This window comes from Hyla sarda, chromosome 4 (assembly GCF_029499605.1).
Source record: "Hyla sarda isolate aHylSar1 chromosome 4, aHylSar1.hap1, whole genome shotgun sequence".
Classification (NCBI taxonomy): domain Eukaryota; kingdom Metazoa; phylum Chordata; class Amphibia; order Anura; family Hylidae; genus Hyla; species Hyla sarda.
The window spans coordinates 54,958,181-54,981,485 of record NC_079192.1 but is presented as its reverse complement, the minus strand read 5'-3'; the positions used below and the strand labels follow the sequence as shown (position 1 = coordinate 54,981,485).

The 23,305-nt window shown below is 43.9% G+C and overlaps 2 protein-coding genes across 5 annotated transcripts in view; one reads left to right on the top strand and one right to left on the bottom strand.

Annotated features, from left to right (window-relative positions):
- The window catches only part of CHMP7 (charged multivesicular body protein 7), a 58,427-nt gene that overhangs the window by 32,078 nt on the left and 3,044 nt on the right, over window positions 1-23,305 (bottom strand). Inside the window, exons 2-3 of one of the 3 annotated variants that reach the window (XM_056571000.1) lie at window positions 14,458-14,520; window positions 1,148-1,420 (exon numbers count right to left, since the gene is read on the bottom strand). In XM_056571000.1, the coding sequence (XP_056426975.1) occupies window positions 1,148-1,395 (248 nt within the window). In that variant the 5' untranslated portion in view covers window positions 1,396-1,420; window positions 14,458-14,520. Of the gene's footprint in view, window positions 1-1,147; window positions 1,421-7,516; window positions 7,539-8,798; window positions 8,918-14,457; window positions 14,521-23,305 lie in introns of those variants that run through there. The other 2 variants (XM_056571002.1, XM_056571003.1) reach the window with 2 other exon arrangements.
- GINS4 (GINS complex subunit 4) lies at window positions 8,947-18,077 on the top strand. 2 transcript variants are annotated; one of them, XM_056571012.1, is made up of 4 exons: window positions 8,947-9,074; window positions 11,769-11,878; window positions 17,569-17,655; window positions 17,736-18,077. In XM_056571012.1, the coding sequence occupies exons 2-4, from the start codon at window positions 11,786-11,788 to the stop codon at window positions 17,883-17,885; spliced, it is 330 nt and encodes a 109-aa protein (XP_056426987.1). In that variant the 5' UTR covers window positions 8,947-9,074; window positions 11,769-11,785; the 3' UTR covers window positions 17,886-18,077. The 2 variants fall into 2 exon arrangements, with proteins under 2 accessions (XP_056426987.1, XP_056426986.1); XM_056571011.1 differs by having other exon boundaries at window positions 8,951-9,086; window positions 17,736-18,071.

Here is a 23,305-nt window from a genome sequence, read left to right as displayed (position 1 = left end):
TACTTCCCCGGGAGAATGGAGGCGTGCGGAGGTAGCCTTAGACTGAGGCGTATTAGACTTGGAACGATAAAACTTGAGACCTGGGATGATCACCGGGGGAGAAGCTCCTAAAGTGGGGGCGCTGCCGGCAAGCTGGGGAAGATGAGCATGATCTACGGGAAGAGGGTCTATCCCAAGTACACAACTCTGGAAAAGACCCTGACAAAAGCACTTTAGGGCGCTTGTGAGAGCGCTGGAAGTGGGGGTCAGGAAAGACTGAGCAGGACTCCCTGGGGAGCGTGCACAGGGAAGACCGTTCCAAGGCCAAAACCACGGATCTGGAGACCCTAGACAGGTCAGAGATCGACTGGGAAAGGGAAGAAACCAACTCTGGAGGAGGGACGGACAAAGCCCGTTCCAGAGGGACATCCTGAGAAGTAGGCACAGGAGGGATGGTGCATGTGGTGGAACAGGGGGATTCACCGGCCATTTTTGGTCTTGCAGCCCACTAAAGAGTAGTGCCATATCCCTGCCGTACCTTATTAAAGGGGTATTCCGTGAAAAAACATTTTATCCTCTATCCAAAGGACAGGGGATATGATGTCTGATTGCGGGGGGCCCGCTGCTGAGACCCACCGTGATCTCCCTGCAGCATTCGCATTCTATGCGGGTGCTAAATCTCCAGTTTCGGAAGCCTCTATCACGCCACGCTCCCCTACATTCATGTCTACACGGAGGTTTCGGAAACTGGAGATTAAGCACCCGCATAGAATGCGGATGCTGCAGGGAGATCGCGGTGGGTCTCAGCAACGGGCCCCCCGCGATCAGACATCCTATCCCCTATCCTTTGGATAGGGGCTAAAAAAATTTTTCCCGGAATACCCCTTTAATAAAGGTACGGCAGGGATATGGCAGCAGCCAGTTTTCAAATTCTACCACCAGATCTGGCTCCTGTATTCCCCAAATGTGATGTAAATGAGATGGGTTTCCAGCCTCTGGATGTAAACAAGAAGGTTTCCATTCACTGGCAGTCAGCAGAGATCTTAGGTTACATTCACATCACATTTTTGCAACTTTAATATAGAGGAGAATTTTTTAGTTGGAGTAAACCTCCTCCAATCAATAGGATTACCACAGAGAGAGAGGAGGATCTTCACCCAGGCCTCACCTTAGCATTTCCTGCATGACTGTGCCCAGACCCATTGGTAAACTGCCCTTGCGGGTAAAGTCTTTTTGCAGCTGGCGCAGAGTGATGCTGAGGAGCCCCTGAGCCTTGGCATGGTTCACAATCAGAGGAGTCCAGAAGGCGATCTTACTGTCCCAGTCTGCACTGTCCACATCCCGAGACTTGAAAGCCGAGAACAGGAAGGACATCCGCTCATCATCGTCCCACTCCGAGGGGAAAGACACGGCCATGGTGACTCTACATCAATGGGCTGACCTGAAATATAAAGGGATCATGAGTGCATGTGATCAAGCTAGCTAAGTAATAAATGGTTGGGATAAGTTCACGTCTGTACCACACACATACATTCATACATTCGTAGTATAACGCTACATACATTTAGAGTAGGTTCGCATGTATACCACAAATGAATGTACCAAAACAAGACCAATTTGGCTCAGTCTTGCATACATTTTTGTCGTATACATTTTTGTTTATGGTATATATATATATGTTTGTATCCGTTTGCATAGCATTTCATTTTTTATTTATTTTTTTGTTAATATGTTAGCAGAAAAGTTTACCATGTTAAAGGAGATGTCCGGCACAGACTTTTTCTATTTCGTACTGCAAAAAAAGACAAAACAAACTTTCACTTACCTCCATATGGTGCCCCGGAGCTCCGCGACAGCTGATCGGTCGGCCGGACTGTTTGCTTCCTACTTCCTTTAGCCCGGTTCGTCACACGGCGCTTCAGCCTATCACTGGCCGAGGCAGGACATCGCTGTGGCCGGTGATAGCCCGGTACGTCACACGGCGCTTCAGCCTATCACCGGCCGAGGCAGGACAGCGCTGTGGCCGGTGATAGGCTGAAGCGCTGTGTGACGTACCGGGCTAAAGGAAGTAGGAAGCAAACAGCCCGGCCGACCGATCAGCTGTTGCGGAGCTCTGGGAGAACATATGGAGGTAAGTGAAAGTTTGTTTTTGTCTTTTTTTTGCTGCCCAGGCAGGACGGAATAGAAAAAGTTTGCGCCGGACATCTCCTTTAAACTATTTTAAAACTGTAAAATAAAAATCCTATACCACATCCCACGCTCCTAATATACTTCTATGGGGGTAAAAAAAGCATATGATTTTTTTTAGGGTACAGAAAAGTAATACATGCAGAACTTTTCTATCCCACAAAATAAATCATACACAAATGTACAAGGGACAAAGACAGGTCAAAATTGACAGACTTCTGGGAACTTTTACATAATGGTAAAGTCATCGGGGGAGATTTATCAAAACCTGTGCAGAGGAAGAGTGGTGCAGTTGCCCATAGCAACCAATCAGATTGCTTCTTTCATTTTCCACAGGCCTCTAAAGAGGCCTGTGGAAAATGAAAGAAGCAATCTGATTGGTTGCTATGGGCAACTACACCACTCTTCCTCTGCACAGGTTTTGATAAATCTCCCCAATAAAGTCTATGGGTATATACCACACCGTGTGCTATAGATGTAAACCAGCTCTTATATGATAGATATACCCCAAGGAGAGCAGCACTGCCTATTAGATGAACACGGATGTAGGTGCACGCTGTAAGGGAACCTGGGTTGGAGGTTCCACTCACATATACAATTCCAGAAAACAGTAGCACACAGGGGGGGGGGACATGTATCAAAGATTTTACCCCTGCTTTATGTGTATTTTTTTTTTTTGCAAAATTTTGCGCAAGCCCTTTTTTTGCGCATTTTTTGGTAGAGCATGTCCTCCAGATGTGGCCTAATCGGGGTACCTTGGAGTGACATCTATAGTACACATGGATTTATTAACTGCGTACTTTTCCTTTACACCAAAAATTTTGCCGCAAGAGCTGGTTTTTTTGCGCAAATATAAGCCATCTTGGACTTAACGTAGCAAGATGCTCTAAATCATCAATTCTATTTTCCAAAGAGTGGATTGAGGAGATTACTATATTTACCCACAATTGATGGATAAATTTAGAGCTCCTGCGCATAATTTAGAATTCGGGAAAACGGGTAATCTGCTTCTACCATACACAAATAATGATAAATGTCCCTCAAGGTGTGCTGTGTGCTGCTGTTTACTGGAATTGTAGATAGATAGATTAGACAGATAGATAGATAGAAGATTGATATATTATAGATAAATTAAAAAAGATAGATTTTTTTTATATATCAACTGGCTCCAGAAAGTTAAACAGATTTGTAAATTACTTCTATTAAAAAATCTTAATCCTTTCAGTACTTATGAGCTTCTGAAGTTAAGGTTGTTCTTTTCTGTCTAAGTGCTCTCTGATGACACGTGTCTCAGGAAACGCCCAGTTTAGAAGCAAATCCCCATAGTAAACCTCTTCTAAACTGGGCGTTTCCCGAGACACGTGTCATCAGAGAGCACTTAGACCGAAAAGAACAACTCAACTTCAGAAGCTCATAAGTACTGAAAGGATTAAGATTTTTTAATAGAAGTAATTTACAAATCTGTTTAACTTTCTGGAGCCAGTTGATATATATATAAAAAAAGTTTTTTCCTGGAATACCCCTTTAAGATAGATAGAAAATCACTTTTGCTTGTGCTGTGCTGTGCTTGCGGAATAGAAACTAAGCAGGCTTTAGTGACAGGTGAGTAAGTCCATGTTTAGACAATGCTACGGCATCCTGAGGCTAGGATTCCACTTGTTTTTTTTGTGTGAAAACACCAAAAAAAAAAAAAACACGCCAATTCTGCCGCATGGCGGTTTCTTTGGCCAAAAAACGCTGCGGCCAGATGTTAGCTGTAAATCAATGAGAAATCGCAAAATTCTTATTCCACTTGGCGGTTTTTTCACTTTGGTTTTTTTTTTTAATCCTTCTGGCGTTTTTTTCACTTTTTTGGCGTTTTTTTCAGCTCCTGAAAAAATGTTGTATGTCGCTCAAACCGGCGTTTTTAGTCAAAAACGTGGCGTTTTGGTCCAATAGAAGTCTATGGGAGTGAGAAAACGCCAAGAAAAACGATATGTGGGTTTTAACTTTGTCCTTTTTTCAGGCGGTTTTTATTCTTTTTTGGATTTTAGAGATCCAAAAAAGTGATGGAGATACCTTTGTTAATAAAATTTCGTAGGGTACCATTAAAAAAAAAAAAAAAAAATACAGTAGTGAAGGAAAAAAATTGCATCTAACGAAATGCAATACAAAATTTTTATAAATTTTTAAACAGGGATCAATTTATGTGGGCGGGTGCGGACCTAAAAATGTAGCCGACAATAATAAAAATTTAGTGTGTGTGTTTTTCACATTTTTTTTTAATTAGTACTACTACTCCCAGCATGGAACACACTGTTCCATGATGGGAGTAGTAGTACATGTACTAATTGACAGATCGCCCGATGCGATCCTGTATAATGTATAGACGCGGTCAGCCGCTCTTCTATGGTCCCCTGCACTGACGTATATATACACATATTCATAATTCCCGCAAAGAGCTGTGATTGGCCAGATGGTTCCAGCCAATCACAGCTCTAGGAATATGTGTATATATATATATACACGGCCGTGCAGGGGATCATAGGAGAGCGGCCGCTGCATCTATACATTATACCGGAGGATCACAGTGGGTGTCAGGAGTGATACCCGCTGTGATCTTTCCATAACTGCAGGTACTACTACTCCCAACATGGAGCACACTATGCCTCATGCTGGGATCTGTAGTACCTGCATTAATAGACAGATCGCAGCGGGTGTCAGAAGTTACACTCACTGCGATCTGTCTATTAATGCAGATACTACAGCTCCCAGCATAGAGCAGAGTGTGCTCCATGTTGGGAGTAGTAGTGCCTGGAGTTAAGGACACATCACTGTGGATGTCACTACTGACACCCGCTGTGATCGTCCTGTCTATAGCAGAGATGCAGAGCAGCTGTATACATCGCTCGCATCCCTGCTCTGCTCTGTACTCCGGCCACTCACTCATTCATCTTTTCCTCAGAGCTGTGATTGGCTGCAACCATCCGGCCAATCACAGCTCTGGGTGGGAAATATGAATGATGTTCTATTTACATCACTGGCCGGAGTATAGTGCAGAGATGTGAGCGCTGTATACAGCGGCATCCGTGCTATATAATGGACGATCGCATCAGCTGTCAGGACTGAGACCTGGGGCGATCTGTCTATTACTACAGGTACTTCTACTCCCAGCATGGAACAGTCTGTTCCATGCTGGGAGTAGTAGTACTACCTAAAAAATGAAAAAAAGAGAAAAAAAAAAGTGAAACACACACACTTTATTATAAAATAAGAACATTTTTGTTATAAAATACCGTATTTTTCGCCGTATAAGACGCACTTTTTCTTCTCCAAAACTGTGGGGAAAGTGTCGGTACGTCTTATACGGCGAATGCACCCCTATCGCGGCGGTCCCTGCGGCCATCAACGGCTGGGACCCGCAGCTAATACAGGACATCACCGATCGCGGTGATGCCCTGTATTTTCCCTTCAGACGCAGCGATCAAAGCTGACCACCGCATCTGAAGGGAAAGTGACACTAACCCGTCTGTTTAGTCGGACTGTTCGGGACTGCCGCGATTTCACCGCTGCGGTCCCGAACAGCCCGACTGAATAGCCGGGTTAGTGCTTACAGGACACCGGGAGGGACCTTACCTGCCTCCTCGGTGTCTTCTCCGTTCAGGGATCCCCTGTATGGCCGGCGCTCTCCTTCCTCGTCATCACGTCGTCGCGTACGTGCGTCGGCGTGCGTAACGACGTGATGGCGGCGACGGAAAACGAGGATACCCGGCCGGCAGCAGAGAAGTTCCGGAGCGGCGGGGACACGGCGACAGCGATGGAGCGACATCCAGGGCAGCTGTGACGGGTCCGGAGCGGCGGGGACACGTGAGTATTACCTCCTATGCAGTGGTCTTCAATCTGCCGACCTCCAGATGTTGCAAAACTACAACTCCCAGCATGCTCGGTCAGCCAACGGCTGACCGGGCATGCTGGGAGTTGTAGTTTAGCAACATCTGGAGGTCCGCAGGTTAAGGACCACTATTGGGTTCAATTTCGTTTAATAAAATTTTTTCCATCACTGCTGCATTTTTTTTTTTTTTTGGTACCCAACAAATTTTGGGTACCAAAAAAAAAAAAAAAACGCCAAAAGGTGCAAAAAATGCAATTTCCACACAAATGAAAAAACGCCAGAAAAAACGCCAGACGCAGGACATTGCACTGGCATCTTTTCTGCCGTTTTTTCATTTGTGTGGAAATTGCATTTTTTGCACCTTTTCGCGTTTTTTTTTTGGTTCCCAAAATTTGTTGGGTACCAAAAATAAATAAATAAATAAATAAATAAAATGCAGCAGTGATGGAAAAAATTTTATTAAACAAAATGTATATACCGTATTTTTCACCCTATAGGACGCACCGGCGTATAAGACGCACCCAATTTATAGGTGCAAAATCTAAAAAAAAAATAGTCCCAAAAAACGCAGCACAAATAACCAAGTGGAATCCTAGCCTGAGGCATTCCTTCAGATTTTTCATAGATCTGGCTATCCATTAATCTATGCATTTAATCCACATTCAGGCGACCTCACATATTCCTGTACAGAGTGCTTTATAAGATGTTACCAACACTTTAATTTTTATATAATGCAGCTTTTAAATCCACATGTAAACTACAGTGTGTATTCCCATTGGTGTGATTTTCATGTGGATTTTGCAGAGGAATGTGTAATGCCAGTATTAGGGTTGCCCAGTATTAGAAAAACCTGTCCACAGGCTGTGTCTGGTATTGGAGTTCGGCTCCATTAGGGCTCGTTTAATGTTTTTTCCGCTGTCCTGTTCACACTGCGGAAATTCTGCTAGCGGAATTCTGACGCTGAATTCCGTTCCGCTTGAAGAATGAGCATGTTCATTCTTCAAGCGGAATCCGCAAGCAGAAATCAATAGAAGTCAAAGGTAATAAAAAAAAATTCCGCCCGTCCGGATGTCAGGTACGCCCTGACGTTGTCTTGAGAGGGTATATACTATGACTTTGCTATGGTTATTTTTTATGGTTATGTCGGGCTGCGACCCGAACTATGCAATGAATGACTTCTTACTTGCTTTATTTCAATAAACTTGATATGTTTGATACTGAAAAAAATAATAATCCGTCCGACATCGTTTTCACGCGGAGTTTGCTGAAAAACCCTTCACTTCTTTCTCCCCCATTTCCGCGCGCAGATTGCGTGCGAAAATAAAATTATTTTTTCCACCCGTAAATTTTGCGGCGTGAATTACTCTTGATTTTCTCAGTGTGAACAGAGCCTTAAAGTAAATAGGAAAAGAGAGAAGGAGCGCTCCATAGTGTAACATCGCCAGTAATGCCAAACGCCAAAAGTGAATAAGCGCTTACCATATAATGTTGTGCACCAGCCAGCACAACATGGAGGAGGGAATATCAATCGCCCACTGCTGCCATTCCACAAGTAACCAGGAAAACCACAATCCACCTCCAACAATGGAACTTCAGGCGCTGAGGGACCAGATAGAAGTAGAAGCAAAGAACTTTATTCCCAGCATGTAACGCGTTTCGCACATCTGCGCTTCATCAGGCCTGATGTAGCGCAAATGCGCGAAACGCGTTGCGTGCTGGGAATAAAGTTCTTTGCTTCTACTTCTATCTGGTCCCTCAGCGCCTGAAGTTCCATTGTTGGAGGGGATGTGTTGTTTTTAAAGTGAATAGGACTGAGCTGCAGTATTACACATAACATGTGGACAGGAGTGGTGCTGTATTTGCAAGAAAAGGGGAAAAAAAACAAAAAACAGTTTTTTCTAATACTGGACAACCCTTTTAAAAGGGGTTATTCAGGATTAAAAAAATAAAACCCAGAGCTTAATTCTACCAAAAAAACAGCACCACCCCTGTCCACAGCTTGTTTGTGGTATTACAACTTGGCTCCATTCACTTTAGTGGAACTGAGCTGCAATACCACAGACAACCTAAGGACAGGTATGGTGCTGTTTTTGGAAAGAAATTACCTCTTTCTCCCCCCCCCCCCCCCCCTTCTAATCCTGGATAACCCCTTTAAACTTAAAGCTGTCCATGCATGCTGGGAGTTGTAGTTTCACAATGGTGTAAGTCCACCGATCCTATAATAGGAACATCCAATATCCCAGCGGCACCAATAACAGTGAATTATTGTGGGGTTTCCCAACCAGTGTGCCTCCAGCTGTTGCAAAACTACAACTCCCAGCATGCCCAGACAGCCAAAGGCTAAACCCAGATCTATTGTGAATGGCATACTCCAGCTCTTATTATAAGATTGTGTATGTGTATGTGTCTCTCTAAAGGCAGTGTTTCCCAACCAGGGTGCCTCCGGCTGTTGCAAAACTACAACTCCCAGCATGCCTAACTACATGCTGGGAGTAGTAGTTTTGCAACAGCTGGAGATATACCGTCTGTGAAACAATGGACTACACATACTTGACATCTCCCTGTATAAAGAATGTCAGCTCTACAGCAGTCCTCAGACAATCCTGATAACATGATATACACAACAACCCACAGAAGGGAGAGAAAACTAAGGCAGAAATAACTCCAATTCCATGACATAAAGCTCAGCCAAAAGGCAAGGCCGCACATTGTGACGGCACCGCAGCGCTATACACCACACATAAAGAAGCGAAACACAGACCATAATCCACGACAGTCAGCTGTCACATGAAGTTTGACCCTCGGCGGACTCCGTCACTTCCTGAATCCATAGAGAGGAAACAGTGATATAGAGAGTAGTCTGTGGCACGCGCGTCTGCCACCTGCAGGAAGATACGAGATATTGCATTCCAAATGTGTACAGCGCGGGGAGAACTCGTGAGGTAGAGTCCACGCCCACAGTGACGTCATGCGGGAAGTTGGCGGGAGAAAGAAGAGTTGAAGGGAGATAGAAGAGCAAACTCCGGAGTGCTGTGTGGTGACTGTCCTGGTAATATAGATAGTAAAAATGTACACAGTGGGGGAGATTTATCAAAACCTGTGCAGAGGAAGAGTGGTGCAGTTGCCCATAGCAACCAATCAGATTGCTCAAAGAGGCCTGTGGAAAATGAAAGAAGCAATCTGATTGGTTGCTATGGGCAACTGCACCACTCTTCCTCTGCACAGGTTTTGATAAATCTCCCCCAGTGTGAAGTCGTATGTATATGTGATTGTGTGTGTGTGTGTGTGTGTGTGTGTATATATATATATATATATATATATATACGCACACACGGCAATTTATCAAAACCTGTTCAGAGGAAAAGTTGCTGAGTTGCCCATAGTAACCAATCAGATAACTTCTTTCATTTCTCAGAGGTTTTTTCAAAAGGAAAGAAGTGATCTGATTGGTTGCTATGGGCAAATCAGCAACTTTTTCTCTAAACAGGTTTTGATAAATCTCCCTCATACAGTAGGTGTGTGTATGTGTGTGTATACATATATATGTGTGTGTGTAAAGTAGTCAAAGGTTTAGTCCCCCCCCCCCGTCCCCCCTTTTGAATGAATTTTACATCAATAGTACAAGCGAATAAAAAAAAAAAAATTGTAATGTTATTAGACAGAAATGCATTTTATTTTATTGAACTTCCTGCATATCTAACCGGTGTGAAAGTAGATTATAGGGGTTGCCCAATCTCACCTTTTCACGTTTCCGACCACCTCCAGCCCGTTTGCGGCTGCTAGAGGTGGCTGAAAACGACGCAAGCCGTCAAAGGCGGGAAGTTACGCCATTTATGTAACTCCCATGGACTGTCATAGGAGTTGCACATTGTTTACGACAAGGTTTTCTTTATGGATTCCACATAAAGAATTTCAATGTGGACTGTGCAGTGGAATCTTATTGACAGCAATAGGACTCTGCTGCACTGGAATTTCTATGTGGAAATACACTTGGAAATTCTGCAGTCTGAACCCCTCCTAAATGATACTTACTTTGTGTGTTGGGTAAATGGATTCTAAACTTGGGGCTCTTAGGCAGTGTGCACTGAGGCTTACATTAGTAAATACTGCTTTTGGGCGAAAAATTGATCTACATTGGAAAGATGCTATGAAACATGGATGCAATGCAGATGACATACAGAGATGCCATATTTTATAGCTATGGCTAGACACCTTTTTTGATATTTTCATATTTTTATTTCTTTTTAGTGCATTGGATGTATTCTGTATTATTCTTTTTCCTACAATTAGTGTGTTATTCTTTCATGTCTAATTGTATGTTTATGTACCCCCAAAATTGTAAAGTGCTGCAAAATATGTTGGCGCTGTATAGTTATTAATTGTTTATTATAAATAAATAAAACATCTAATAATAATAGTAAATGTAATTGTAACAGATCACAAGAAAACCAGATAACGGTCCATCAGACTCTCAATACTGAAAACATATATATCAAGGCGAAAATATGATATGTGGGGTGTCGCTAAAATATAACATTTATTGAAATGATTCTAAAAGCCGCCAGATAGCAATTAGTGCAACCCAAATAGTACAAAAGATATCATGAAACCTAATGGCCCATCATGGTTGGCCAATTGGTTTCACAAAAGAGCTAATAAAAGCTGCTTAATTACAAGCAGTGATAGTATATTCGAGGTGTAAAGAAACCACGCATATAGTAATCATGCTGTTATTCCCAGCGCGTTTCTATCCACATGCGGTTGGTAATGCATGGGGACGTCCTCAGGGGAATCTTAACAATGTAGCTCCAAAGAATATATATAAAAATGATACCACTAATAAACCATCATGTGTATCACAAGTTTAGCATAATAGATAGGCGGCCATCATCCCCGCAGGTGTTCCTCAAGTAACATCAGAAGACCTGTGTATATGAGGGATCCAGCCTACAACGCCCGAGTGTAAAACAGATCGCCAACCTGCAGTGGCAGGGAGCTGGGGAAGTAGCGCCGTGCGTGGTGTTGCTCGTGGTGGAGCTGGCGCCGGCTCCACGAGCAACACCACGCGCGGGGCTACTTATTAGTGGTATCATTATTTTTATATATATTCTTTGGAGCTACATTGTTAAGATTCCCCTGAGGACGTCCCCATGCATTCATTACCAACCGCATGTGGATAGAAACGCATTGGGAATAACAGCATGATTACTATATGTGTGGTTTCTTTACACTTTGAATATACTATCACTGCTTGTAATTAAGCAGCTAGAAGCTCTTTTGTGAAACCAATTGGCCAACCATGATGGGCCATTAGGTTTCATGATATCTTTTGTACTATTTGGGTTGCACTAATTGCTATCTGGTGGCTTTTAGAATAATTTCAATAAATGTTATATTTTAGCGACACCCCACATATAATATTTTTGCCTTGATATATATGTTTTCAGTAAATAAAAAAATCTACCATTCGTCTATAATTATATGCAGCTCAAAAGTACTGGAAGGGTTGATATTTTAAATAGAAGTAATTTACAAATTTTTTTTTACTTTCTGGAGCTAGCTGATTTGAAAATTTTTATTTCCATTGGAGTTCCCCTTTAAGCCAATTTCCTTGTAACATACTCTAAGGAAATGGCTGCATTGTACACAAGCAGGTTACACTGTGTCAGGATATGGTATACTTGTCATGATGTCAGATTTTATATTGTCACATTACGTCCTCGGGTGACAGGCAGTGCTGTGTGCATCATGGAAGAAGAACTGGGACTGTCAGACCAGGACTCTGATGCTGGGAGTGAAGAGGTCCTGACTCCTGCAGAGCTCATCAGCAAACTGGAGGAGGTGAGAATATATATAGGAATTTGAAGGGTAAGGGGTAGGACACAGGATGGCTGCGTGTTAACACTATCAGTTATATTGCACTGAAACATAGAATGTGTCGGCAGATAAGAACCATTTGTCCCATCTAGTCTGCCCAATAATCTGAATCCTATGAATAGTTCCTGGCCCTATCTTATATGAAGGATAGCCTTATACCTATCTCTATCTTATATGAAGGATAGTCTTATACCTATCCCTATTTTATATGAAGGATAGCCTTATACCTATCCCTATCTTATATGAAGGATAGCCTTATACCTATCTCTATCTTATATGAAGGATAGCCTTATACCTATCCCTATCTTATATGAAGGATAGCCTTATACCTATCTCTATCTTATATGAAGGATAGCCTTATACCTATCTCTATCTTATATGAAGGATAGCCTTATACCTATCTCTATCTTATATGAAGGATAGCCTTATACCTATCTCTATCTTATATGGAGGATAGCCTTATACCTATCTCTATTTTATATGGAGGATAGCCTTATACCTATCTCTATTTTATATGGAGGATAGCCTTATACCTATCTCTATCTTATATGAAGCATAACCTTATGCTTATTTATATCTTATATGAAGGATAGCCTTATACCTATCTCTATCTTATATGAAGGATAGCCTTATACCTATCTCTATCTTATATTAAGGATAGCTTTATGCTCATCCCATGCATGTTTAAACTCCTTCACTGTATTTGCAGCGACCACTTCTGCAGGAAGGCTATTCCATGCATCCACTACTCTCTCAGTAATGTAATACTTCCTCATATTACCGCAGAAACCTTTCCCCTCTAATATAAAACTATGTCTTCTTGTGGTAGTTTTTCTTCTTTTAAATCTCCTCTCCTCCTTTACCGTGTTGATTCCCTTTTATGTATTTAAAAGTCTCTATCATATCCCCTCTGTCTCTTCTTTCTTCTATACATGTTAAGGTCTTTTAATCTTTCATGGTAAGTTTTATCCTGCAATCCATGTACTTGTTTGGTATCTTCTCTGAACTCTCTCTAGAGTATCTATATCCTTCTGTAGACACGGCCTCCAGTACTGCACACAATACTCCAAGTGAGGTCTCACCAGTGTTCTGCACAGCGGCATGAGCACTTCTCTCTTTCTACTGCTTATACCTCTCCCTATACATCCAAGCATTCTGCTAGCATTTCCTGCTGCTCTATTACATTGTCTTCCTACCTTTTTAAATCTTCCGAAATAATTACTCCTTAATCCCTTTCCTCAGATACTGAGGTCAGGACTGTGTCAAATATTCTATATTCTGCCCAAGGGTTTTTACGCCCCAGGTGCATTATCTTGCACTTATTCACATTAAATTCCAGTTGCCAGAGTTCTGACCATTCTCCTAGTTTTCCTAAATCCTTTTCCATTTGGCGGATCCCCCAAGGAACATCAACTCTGTTACGTATCTTTGTGTCATCAGCAAAAAGACGAACACCTTACCATCGAGACCTTCTGTAATATCGCTAATGAAGATATTAAACAAAAATGGTCCCAGTACAGATCTCTGAGGTCCCCACTGGTGACAAGACCTTGCTCTGAATATTCTCCATTGACTACAACCCTCTGTTGTCTGTTACTCAGCCACTGCCTAATCCACTCAACAATATGGGAGTCCAAGCCCAATGACTGTAGTTTATTGATAAGTCTTCTATGTTGGACAGTGTCAAAAGCCTTACTAAAATCTAGATATGCGATGTCTACTGCCCCTCCGCCATCTATTATTTTAGTCACCAGTTAAAAAATCTATTACACTTGTTTGACATGATCTCCCTGAAGTAAACCCATGTTGTTTTTCATCTTGCAATCCATGGGATTTTAGATGTTCCACAATCCTATCATTTAGTAGGGTTTCCATAAACTTCCCTGCTATTGATGTCAGACTTACTGGCCTATAATTGCTTGTTTCCTCCCTACTACCTTTCTTGTGAATGGGCACGACATTTGCTAATTTCCAATGTTCCAGGACGACTCCTGTTACCAGTGATTGGTTAAATAAATCTGTTAACGGTTTTGCTAGCTCACCACTAAGCTCTTTTTTAAATAATTTTGGGCATATCCGATCAGGCCCCTGTGACTTGTCTTCACTTTAGACAGCAAACGTAGAACCTTTTCCTCTGTAAAGACACATGCATCAAACAATTAATTAGTCTTCCTCCCTAATTGAGGTCCCTTTCCTTCTTTTTCTTCTGTAAAAACTGAACAGAAGTATTCATTAAGGCAGTCGGCTAGCCCCTTATTCTCTTCTACATACCTTCCTTCCTTTGTTTTTAATTTAGTTATTCCTTGTTTTAATTTCCTTTTTTCATTTATATATCTGAAGAATGTCTTATCCCCTTTTTTCACAGACTGAGCTAGTTTTTCTTCTGCCTGCGCTTTAGAAGATCTTATAACTTGCTTGGCCTCTTTCTGTCTAGTTTTGTAGATTTCCCTATCTTCATTGCTCTGGGTTGTTTTATAATTACTAAATGCTAGCTTTTAGTTTTTTTTAGAAAAATGGTGCCTATGGTTCAATGCCATACTTACTCAGGCAGACAAGCTTCAATGAGGAGAGATCTTCTTAAAAGTTTTTTGTATTTTTCTCTGCACCTGTGGACATAAGAGTATTTTTAAATAACACATACTATTTTGTGTACACAGCTCTTAGGCAGATTTGTGTCTCCATAGTTACAGAATACAAAACATGTACTCAGTACGTATAACATAAGCAATCATTTTCTTGCCAATAATGAACAATATTTTCATTGTGGGTACTCAATGCTCTAAGGCAGTGTTTCCCAACCAGGGTACCTCCAGCTGTTGCAAAACTACAACTTCCAGCATGCCTGGACAGCCTTTGGCTGTCCAGGCATGCTTGGAGTTGTAGTTATGCAACAGCTGGAGGCACCTAGGTTTGGAAACACTGCTATAAGGATATGTTCACACTACGGAGTGGAGTTTCCACTAGGAAATTCCAGGCAGATTCCGCTTTGCAGCATAATCGCATTGATTTCAATAGGATTGTGATACCTAGATCTAGGGATTGACCGATATCTGTTTTTTAGGGCCGATACCGATAATCGGTGGAGGTTAGGGCCGATAGCCGATAACTTATACCGATATTCTGGTATAAGTTATCGGCTATTTATCCCCCCGCGACACCGCTGCAGATCATTGATTTAAAGCGGGCGCTTTAAATCAATGAACTGCAGTGGCTTTTGCGGTGCCATAGACCACCACCCGCTTCTCTCCCCCTGCCTGTCCGGGGTCCTGAGTCCTATCACCGCCACCCCCCACCGCCGCACCGCTCCGCGCCCTCTACCGCCCCACCGCTCCGCGCCCTCTACCGCCCCACCGCACCGCCATGGCCCCATTGCCTCCCCCATCCCCGGTTTTATAATTACCTGTTCCCGGGGTCCACTCTAATCTGGCTCCGGTGGCGTCCTCCTGAGCTGTCACTGTGCGCACTGACGGTGACGTCACGTCACTCGTCATTGCGCACGGCGTAACGCAGGACGCAGCAGGAGCCAGAAGTAGCGTGGGCCCCGGGAACAGGTAATTATAAAACCGGGGATGGGGGAGGCAATGGGCGCATTATCGGCAAGGTAATTGCTTATACCGATAATGCCCTAAATCGTGATTATCGGCCAAACAGATAATCGGTCGATCCCTACTTGGGTCACATGTCAGAAGTTCTGCCGGAGAAGACATGGGGCTGCGCTACAGTGAATGGAATGATGCTTAATGTCCCAGATATCAGACCCCCACTGATCATAAAGTGATGGTATATCTCAGTAATATGTCATCACTTTATAAAATGTAGATAGCCAATTTAAAGAGTTTACCAGGAGTTTGATACCTATGGCTCATTCTTAGGACTCCAAACACCCAAACTGGTCAGCTGATTATCCATCTCACTGTATCCCATAGTACCCTGACTTACATCTTAGGCTCCTTTCACACTATATGTTGCTCCGTTTTAATGACCCGTTACGAAAACCATTAAAAATGTCCATTAAAAAATCCCATTCAAGTCTATGGGATTTTTTTGATTATTCGTTATCACCCGTTATGACTAGCGGACGTTATTTGTGATGGGAGAAAAAACTTAACATGCACTAATTTTTATAGCAAAAACACAAAAAAGAAAAATAGCCAGCATAACTACCTAATACACGGGTGCACGCTGCTGTGGTAAATACAAAATATACAAAAAAGAAGGTTGCAGCAGCACTCTTGGTCAAAAAATGGAGGCTCTTAGCGCACTTCTTGATCAAAACGTTTCCCCCGTCCACCACGCGGAGGTGGCCTCTTGTCGGATGGGACCCTAACATGCTTAATCCACTCACCTCTGCTGGGCATATGGCCTCTGATTGGGTGACATGCAGGATCCACTATCAATTTAAAAACCTCCTGTGAAACAAGGAGGGGTGCACGGCTACAGAGGGTGCCACTCCACTTAACTTGCATAGCAAGCCGTGCACCCCTCCTTGTTTCACAGGAGGTTTTTAAGATGATAGTGGATCCTGCATGTCCCCCAGTCAGAGGCCATATGCTCAGCAGAGGAGCCGTACTCACAGCTCACGCCTGCTAAAGTAAAAAAAAAAAGAGAGAGATCCTCCGCTCACCAAATCACATGGAAAGTGCAATCTGTAGGTACAGCCAAGCAGTAGAGGATAGACTCCTGTAGGACTGTAAATTCCCAGCACGGATCTTTGTGAATATCTTAAAAACACTGCGGCTTTTATTGTTCAGTCACAGAATTTCTGCGGGAGAGCATTTCCACGCCCAAGTATAGGTGTGTAAACCAAAGGTTCTTAACCTGTTATATTACAACATAAGGCAGAGCACGTGTAGGACTGGACACAAAACCTGATAACATAATTACCTAAGTAAAATGAAACCATCACACAATATAATGTGGCACCAGGAGGACACAGGAAATTGCTGCAGTCAGATTCCTACTTACAGTAGGATTATTTTTGGAGATTTTAAGCCAGAATGTAAATTTGGTCACTCACTGGAAAATCACATCAGCCATCAACTTTATGTCCACTTTTCTTTACAGTTGAGGTGGCCGTCTTGCAATTGCACAACTATAAGCAGTATAGCCATATTGGTTGTCCCTTTTTATTGTAAAATGTATTCTAGCATAAATAAATGTCTATCCCTATCTGGGAGATTCTTTATGTTTTTTTTTTCTTTTACAACACTGCAACTTAGACCTCAATTGCAACTTTGAACACCTTTTGGTGTATGTGTGTGTGTATATATATATATATATATATATATATATATATATATATATATATAATACACATAATATAATTTTTTATTATGATTTATTTATATAAATAGGTTTTTGTGTTTTTTTTCCTGATTTGATTCAGGCTTGTTCACACATTTAAGGCATGTTTCACACAGATTTCTATTTGGATTGTGCTCCAAAATCCACCTTGGAATCCGAGCCCCATTAATTTATTTGAGAAATCTGACAAACATTTAAATTCAGTTTTAATAACCTCAGTTCTATGTTAACTGCTAGAGAAACAAACAATACTCCACAATACAGGTCTAGCTCAGGTAGAAAACTTATATATAGATACATATATCTTTAGATCATGTTGGTCTATACATGGTCCTTTTCTGTTATTTCAGGCCTGGCTCAATGAAAAGTTTGCACCAGAGCTCTTGGAGAGTAAATCCGAGGTTGTGGAGTGTGTGATGGAGCAGCTGAATCACATGGTAAGCTCACTGTACCTGAGGTTATTATTGGCTTACACCTTAAAGCTGTGTTATGCATAATTGCTTCTTTGTTTTCCCAGGAGCAAAATCTACAGCGAGCTCGACAAGGTGACCTGAAGATAAGTTTCCATCGTATGGAGATAGAGAGGATCAGGTTCATGCTCAGCAGCTACTTGCGCAATCGCTTGCTCAAGGTACCTGGTTTTTTATACACAATAAGGTGTAATTGAGGTCACCCTCCATTCTTAAGCTTAATGGAGGCTTGGCTGTATGCTCTGGTCATGGTTGCCAACTGATACATTGGAAATATAAATATAGAGCTTCTTGACACCCATCTCCTACTGTCTGCTCACTATTGATGTGAAGAGGGGAGCTCACATTACTGTTCTTTAGATATCAAAGCAGCAGGAAGCCCTTCCCAATAGGACAGCAGTGAGCCTGTTACGACTGCTCTAAAATCTAATAACCAGTAATATGAGCTGCCATCTTCACCTCAGCATTCTCCTCCGGAGCAGACATGAGGGTGGGGGGGGGGGGGGGGGGAGGGGAGACAGGAGCTCTTTACTTTCAGAGGGTTTGACGGGATGTCACAGCTACAAGCTGTTAACAGCTCAGCTGATAATGGAACATCTGTGCTGTATGGTTTATAACAATATAGAGACAAAAATGGATCCAATTGGAGAGAAGTATAACACCTAAATGTCCTCTTCTGCCTTTGGCACATTTTCTGCTGCAGGAAATCTTCAGGGTATCTGCAACTTGTGTTCCTACCCTTTTTAGCGCTATATTGTTCAGTATTTTTCACCAAAACAAGAAGTGGAACTAAAAGAGAGAAACTATAATAGCAAGATTTGCACCCTGATTCTATCTTTTGGACCCCGCCATGTTTTGGTAAAAAATACTGACTACAGCTGTGCGATTGCGATTATGGAGGTCAATATTTCGATATGCGATTGCGATATAATAAACAAATGGAGAAATCCCTTCTATTTCATGTCTAATCTCCTCATTTCATATAGTCATTATATAACGGGGGGATTGGAGTACTTCCGGCCAGTAAGACCTTGTCCCTAATCCAAAGGAAAGGGAATTAGTTTTAGATCACGGGAGTCCGACCGCTAGGACCCCCCCACGAACTCCTGCACGGCGCATCGGCATTCCCGTGTGAAGGGGGTGTGTAGACTTCCGCCTCAAGTGGTGTCCAACACCCCCCCTCCATGTAGTTCTTTGAGATAAGTATCTCTATGATATACATGGAGGGGGGGTGTCGGCCGCCGCTTCGTGTGGGGGTCTGCACGCCCCCCTTCCTGGAGACTGCCAGGGTGCCATGCAGGGGATCGTGGGGGGTCCTAGCAGTTGGACTCCCCGCAATCTCAAACGTATCCCCTATCCTTTGGATGGGGGTAAGTTTTACTGCACTGGAGTACTCCTCTTAGAATCTCCCCTTCTGACCCCTAATACGTTCATATTCTTTCATATACGGAGCTGTAATGGAGCTTATTGTAATGGCGCCGTCATCTGTATTTTTTTATTGGCACCATTTCTGTTTTGATTGGACTTTATGATCATTTTTACATTTAATATAATTTAATTTATGATTTTTTTTTTTACATTTAAGCCATTGATTATTAACGTTTATATTTTAATAGTTCGGACATTTATGCACGTGGAGATACCATGTAAGTTTAGATTTATTTTTGTTTTAGTTTTTAAAATTGGGGGATTTAAATGGGCACTGTCAGAGACCAAAACTTTTGATATGTTGTAAAGCATGTATGACCAATAGGTTTTGCAATTGCTTTCATTAGAAAATTTTCGGTATTTCACACTGAAAAAGCCAGTCAAACAACTGCTCTCCCCCCCCCCCCCCCCCCCGCCTGCCTGCTTGGATACATACTAGTCTTACTGTGTCCATGCGTCATCACCAATGTCATGGACACAATTCCTTGATTGACAGCTGTGAGTGCAGGGCTCACACCTGGAGGAAAAATCCTCCCACTGTCAGCTTGTCCCGCTACTGTCAGTGAGGACAAGCTGGGAGTTGTAGTTTTGCTAATGCTAGGGGAGATGTGAGCAGACAGCATACTGAGGGAGGGGGCGGAAACCTGCAGTGAGGCCACGCCCCCTCCCTTTGTGAGGAATTCAGACTAGTGAGCTAAATTAAAAGTGTAATAAAAAAATAAAGGTGCTAGACACACAAAAATTAGATGTACATGGTCAGGATTAGGTACTGAGTGATATATTAAGAAAAAAATTTTGTTGGATCTTACGGGTACACTTTTATTTTATCCCCATGGAGCAGTGTTTTCACACAGGGTGTCCTCAGTTGTTGCAAAACTACAGCCAAAAGTTCTACGGGCATGCTGGGAGTTGTAGTTTTGCAACGGCTGGAGACACACAGATGTATTTTTTGGCTTCTAGACCAGTGTTTCCCAACCAGGATGCCGCCAGTTGTTGCAAAGCTACAACTCCCAGCATTTGGCTGTCTGGGCATTCTGGGAGTTGTAGTTTTGCAACAGCTGGAGGCACCCTGTTGGGAAACACAGTTCTAGACACTGATCAATGCTGTGCCATAGGAGCCTAAAGCACAGCACTGATCAGTGTTATCGGTGCTCCATTACTACAGGCTGCTTAGGCCTGCATTATTGGAGTGCCGATCGGAGGAGCCGGAGACAGGTGGGGAACCTCCGCCCATCCTCTCAGCTGATCGGGAATCGGCAGCTACACTTTAGGGTTTATACCGGACATCACCCGGATCGGTGATGTCCGGCATTACCCAGTATGAAGAGAGCTTGACTCCTGAGCTCGCTTCATAGACACCCGATCCACGGCTGCGCCGTATATAAACAACTGCCAGCCATGGTGGGGTTAAGGCACCTCCTCCCAGCACTGAGCACTGCTGGGAGGAGAGACAGTAAGACGTGGGCTGGAGGGGCCACGCTGCTCGTGAGCTGAGCCTGCAGCTGCTGGAGCCCAGTGACCGGCTCTGCTCCGTCGTTTAATTGCATGTCTGCTTCCGCCCGGCCCGGAACCTTCAGTGTGCAGCTCACTGTTTTGCTGTATAATTGCATGGTTTTTTCATAGGGGGAAATCGTTATATATCGCATTTTGTAAAAATTGCGATACGATTGCGAATGCGATACATCGTGCAGCCCTAATACTGACCAATACAAGCCTTATACTGTTTGTGCACATGGCCTAATATGTCCTTAGTATAGGGGAATGTTCAAGGCAGGGGAAAGCTCTTTAACCGCAATACGCAGTCGATGCATGCAAATGTTGTGTGTATGCGCTCGTAACCCTATTTATTCTAAAGATACATGTAATACATCACAACTTTAGATTCTAGATTAGTTGGGCTATCAAATAATACCAGGCTTATTAAAGCGTAACTGCAAAGATGCTGCACCACACACACTGCACAGTTAGTCATGGAGAGACACAGCTCACATTGGGCGGCCAGTTGGCTGAGGGCGACCATATGGTACCTAGTGAGCTCCCGGCACTAGCCCTATTGTAATTAATAGGACTTGTGCACAGAACTTGCTTGGCGTGTTACGGTCGCCTCAGAAACATAACCACCCAGTGTGAGCTGCATCACTCCATGGCCAACTGTGCAGAGCGTGTGGTGCAGCATCCCTGGAGTTAGGCTTTAATAATCTAATTGCAATTTCTCTATCGGCTCCATTGGGGGACACAGACCGTGGGTGTATGCTGCTGTCTCTAGGAGGTATGACACTATGGCAGCAAAGAAGTCTGCTCCTCCAGCAGGATATACCTGAGCTAATCAGTTTTAGCTTAGTGTCTGAAGGAGGTGGACATGGTAGCTCAGCGGGATTCAGGTAACAGAAAGCTGACTGAAGACCTCACAGAAGACTCCATTAGGTAAGTTCTTCTGACTGAGGTGAGTATATCTTCTTCTCCCTTTAGGTGCTGACTTGCAACCTCTGGAGACTCTCATTTTTTGGCCCACCTTTCAGGGTCCAAGGGGCTGGCCTGTGTTAGGGGCTCTATCTTTTATTCTAAAAAAAGGGGCGAGCATGGCATATTGGGAATGAATGGTTTACTTTATTATGCACGTGTGTGTGTTATACTATGCGGCTGACAGCCGCGGCGCTTACTATGCGGCTGACAGCCCAGCCACGGCGCATATACTGTTTGGGCGCATGAAGCGCCGACTTACTTTGACTTTCGGCAGCAGACTGCTGCCGGCGGATATGTTTCGCCCGCTCACTTCCCCGCGGGCGCATATGCGGCAGCAGACATGTGCGCTTGGGGCAAGGAGCGGGCACCATTTCTATTCTTCTCGGCGGCCGGGGCGCTATAGCTCCGCCCACAGGGCCGCCGGAGCTTACTGGAGGCGCGAACCGCCCTCCAATCAGCGCTGTGCGCGCGATGCAGGTGGCAGGGGCCAATCAGACAGTGCCCCTGCTCCAGGAACGCCCCTCTCCAGCAATTGGCTAGCCTGTTCTCCTTTCTGATAGAGCGGAGTTTCCTCACAGCAGGGACAGAGTGTTAGTGTTGGGGTTAAAACTTTACTGCCACAGGGGACACAAATCTGTTCCTCCCTCTAAACAGACAACTGGACTGTTAATCTCCTATTTTGTCTGTATGACATGTAATTCCAAAATGCCTGGTTCTACTGAGCCCACTGGCTCTGCCTGCTCCACTGCTCCCCCAGACCCCCTAGCTCCCCTGGATGTTACAGTTCCGGTGGATTCGGCCGCCCCTCCAGCCTGGGTTTCTTCCTATCCCAGTGTATGGCTGACTTGACTCAAGTCTCCCGTGACGTGGTGTATGCCTTGAAGAGGTCTGCCCTGCGGGCCCTCTCAAGGGTCCCGCTCCTCTTCTCCACAAGCCTCACACTCTCACAAGCGTACTAGGGGTGCTTCTTCTGACTCTTACATTGAGTCTTCAGGTAGACGTGGGGGTCGCTCCTCCAGAGAACGTTCCCGGAGTCGCCGCTCTGCCTTGCCAGAGCCGCGTACCCGGTCAGGGTCGCCCCCCTCCAGGGCTGCCTCCACTCGCTCACATTCTCCTGGTGAACTGGTAGAGGAGGCTTCCGAATCGGCATCTGACTCAGAGGACTGCTCGGATACAGTTGAAACGGTGAACTCATTGGTTGCGGCCATAAGAGACACCTTTCACTTAGAGGACCCAGGATCTTCGGACGTGCCTCCTGAAGTATCCTTTCATCGTGCTAAACCAACACCTCAAAGGTTCAGCTCTCTCGCTGAAGTTCACATCCTTCCGGAATCTGCATGGAGACATCCGGACAAGAGGTTCCCGGGAATGAAGAGGGTTCAAGTGCGTTACCCATTCGCCAAGGACCTCTCTCGGTGGATCTACCAGTTTCCCGCCTCTCTAAGGCTACTACACTGCCGCTAGCAGATGCGGCTGCCTTCAAGGACTCGACAGACAAGAAGGCGGAGTCCTTTGTGAAGTTTGCCTTTGAAGCAGCAGGCTCTTCTCTGCTTCCCACCTTCGCCTCTGCATGGGTGTCAAAGACCCTTTCGGTGTGGTGTTCAAAACTTAGTCAGGGTATCCTGGCGGGATTCCCCCCCTAGAGGATCTATTTTGCCCTGGTTCTCCAATGCTCTAAAGCTGGGGCCTTTCTGTGCACAGCTTCCATGCAGTCAGTCCATTGTGC

What these genes read in the sequence shown, in the direction of transcription:
- GINS4 (XM_056571012.1), top strand. Translation starts at nt 11,786, where the DNA reads ATGGAAGAAGAACTGGGACTGTCAGACCAGGACTCTGATGCTGGGAGT. An exon ending in TCATCAGCAAACTGGAGGAG is followed by an intron (nt 11,879 to 17,568) that starts GTGAGAATATAT and finishes CTGTTATTTCAG; the next exon opens with GCCTGGCTCAATGAAAAGTT. An exon ending in TGGAGCAGCTGAATCACATG is followed by an intron (nt 17,656 to 17,735) that starts GTAAGCTCACTG and finishes TTGTTTTCCCAG; the next exon opens with GAGCAAAATCTACAGCGAGC.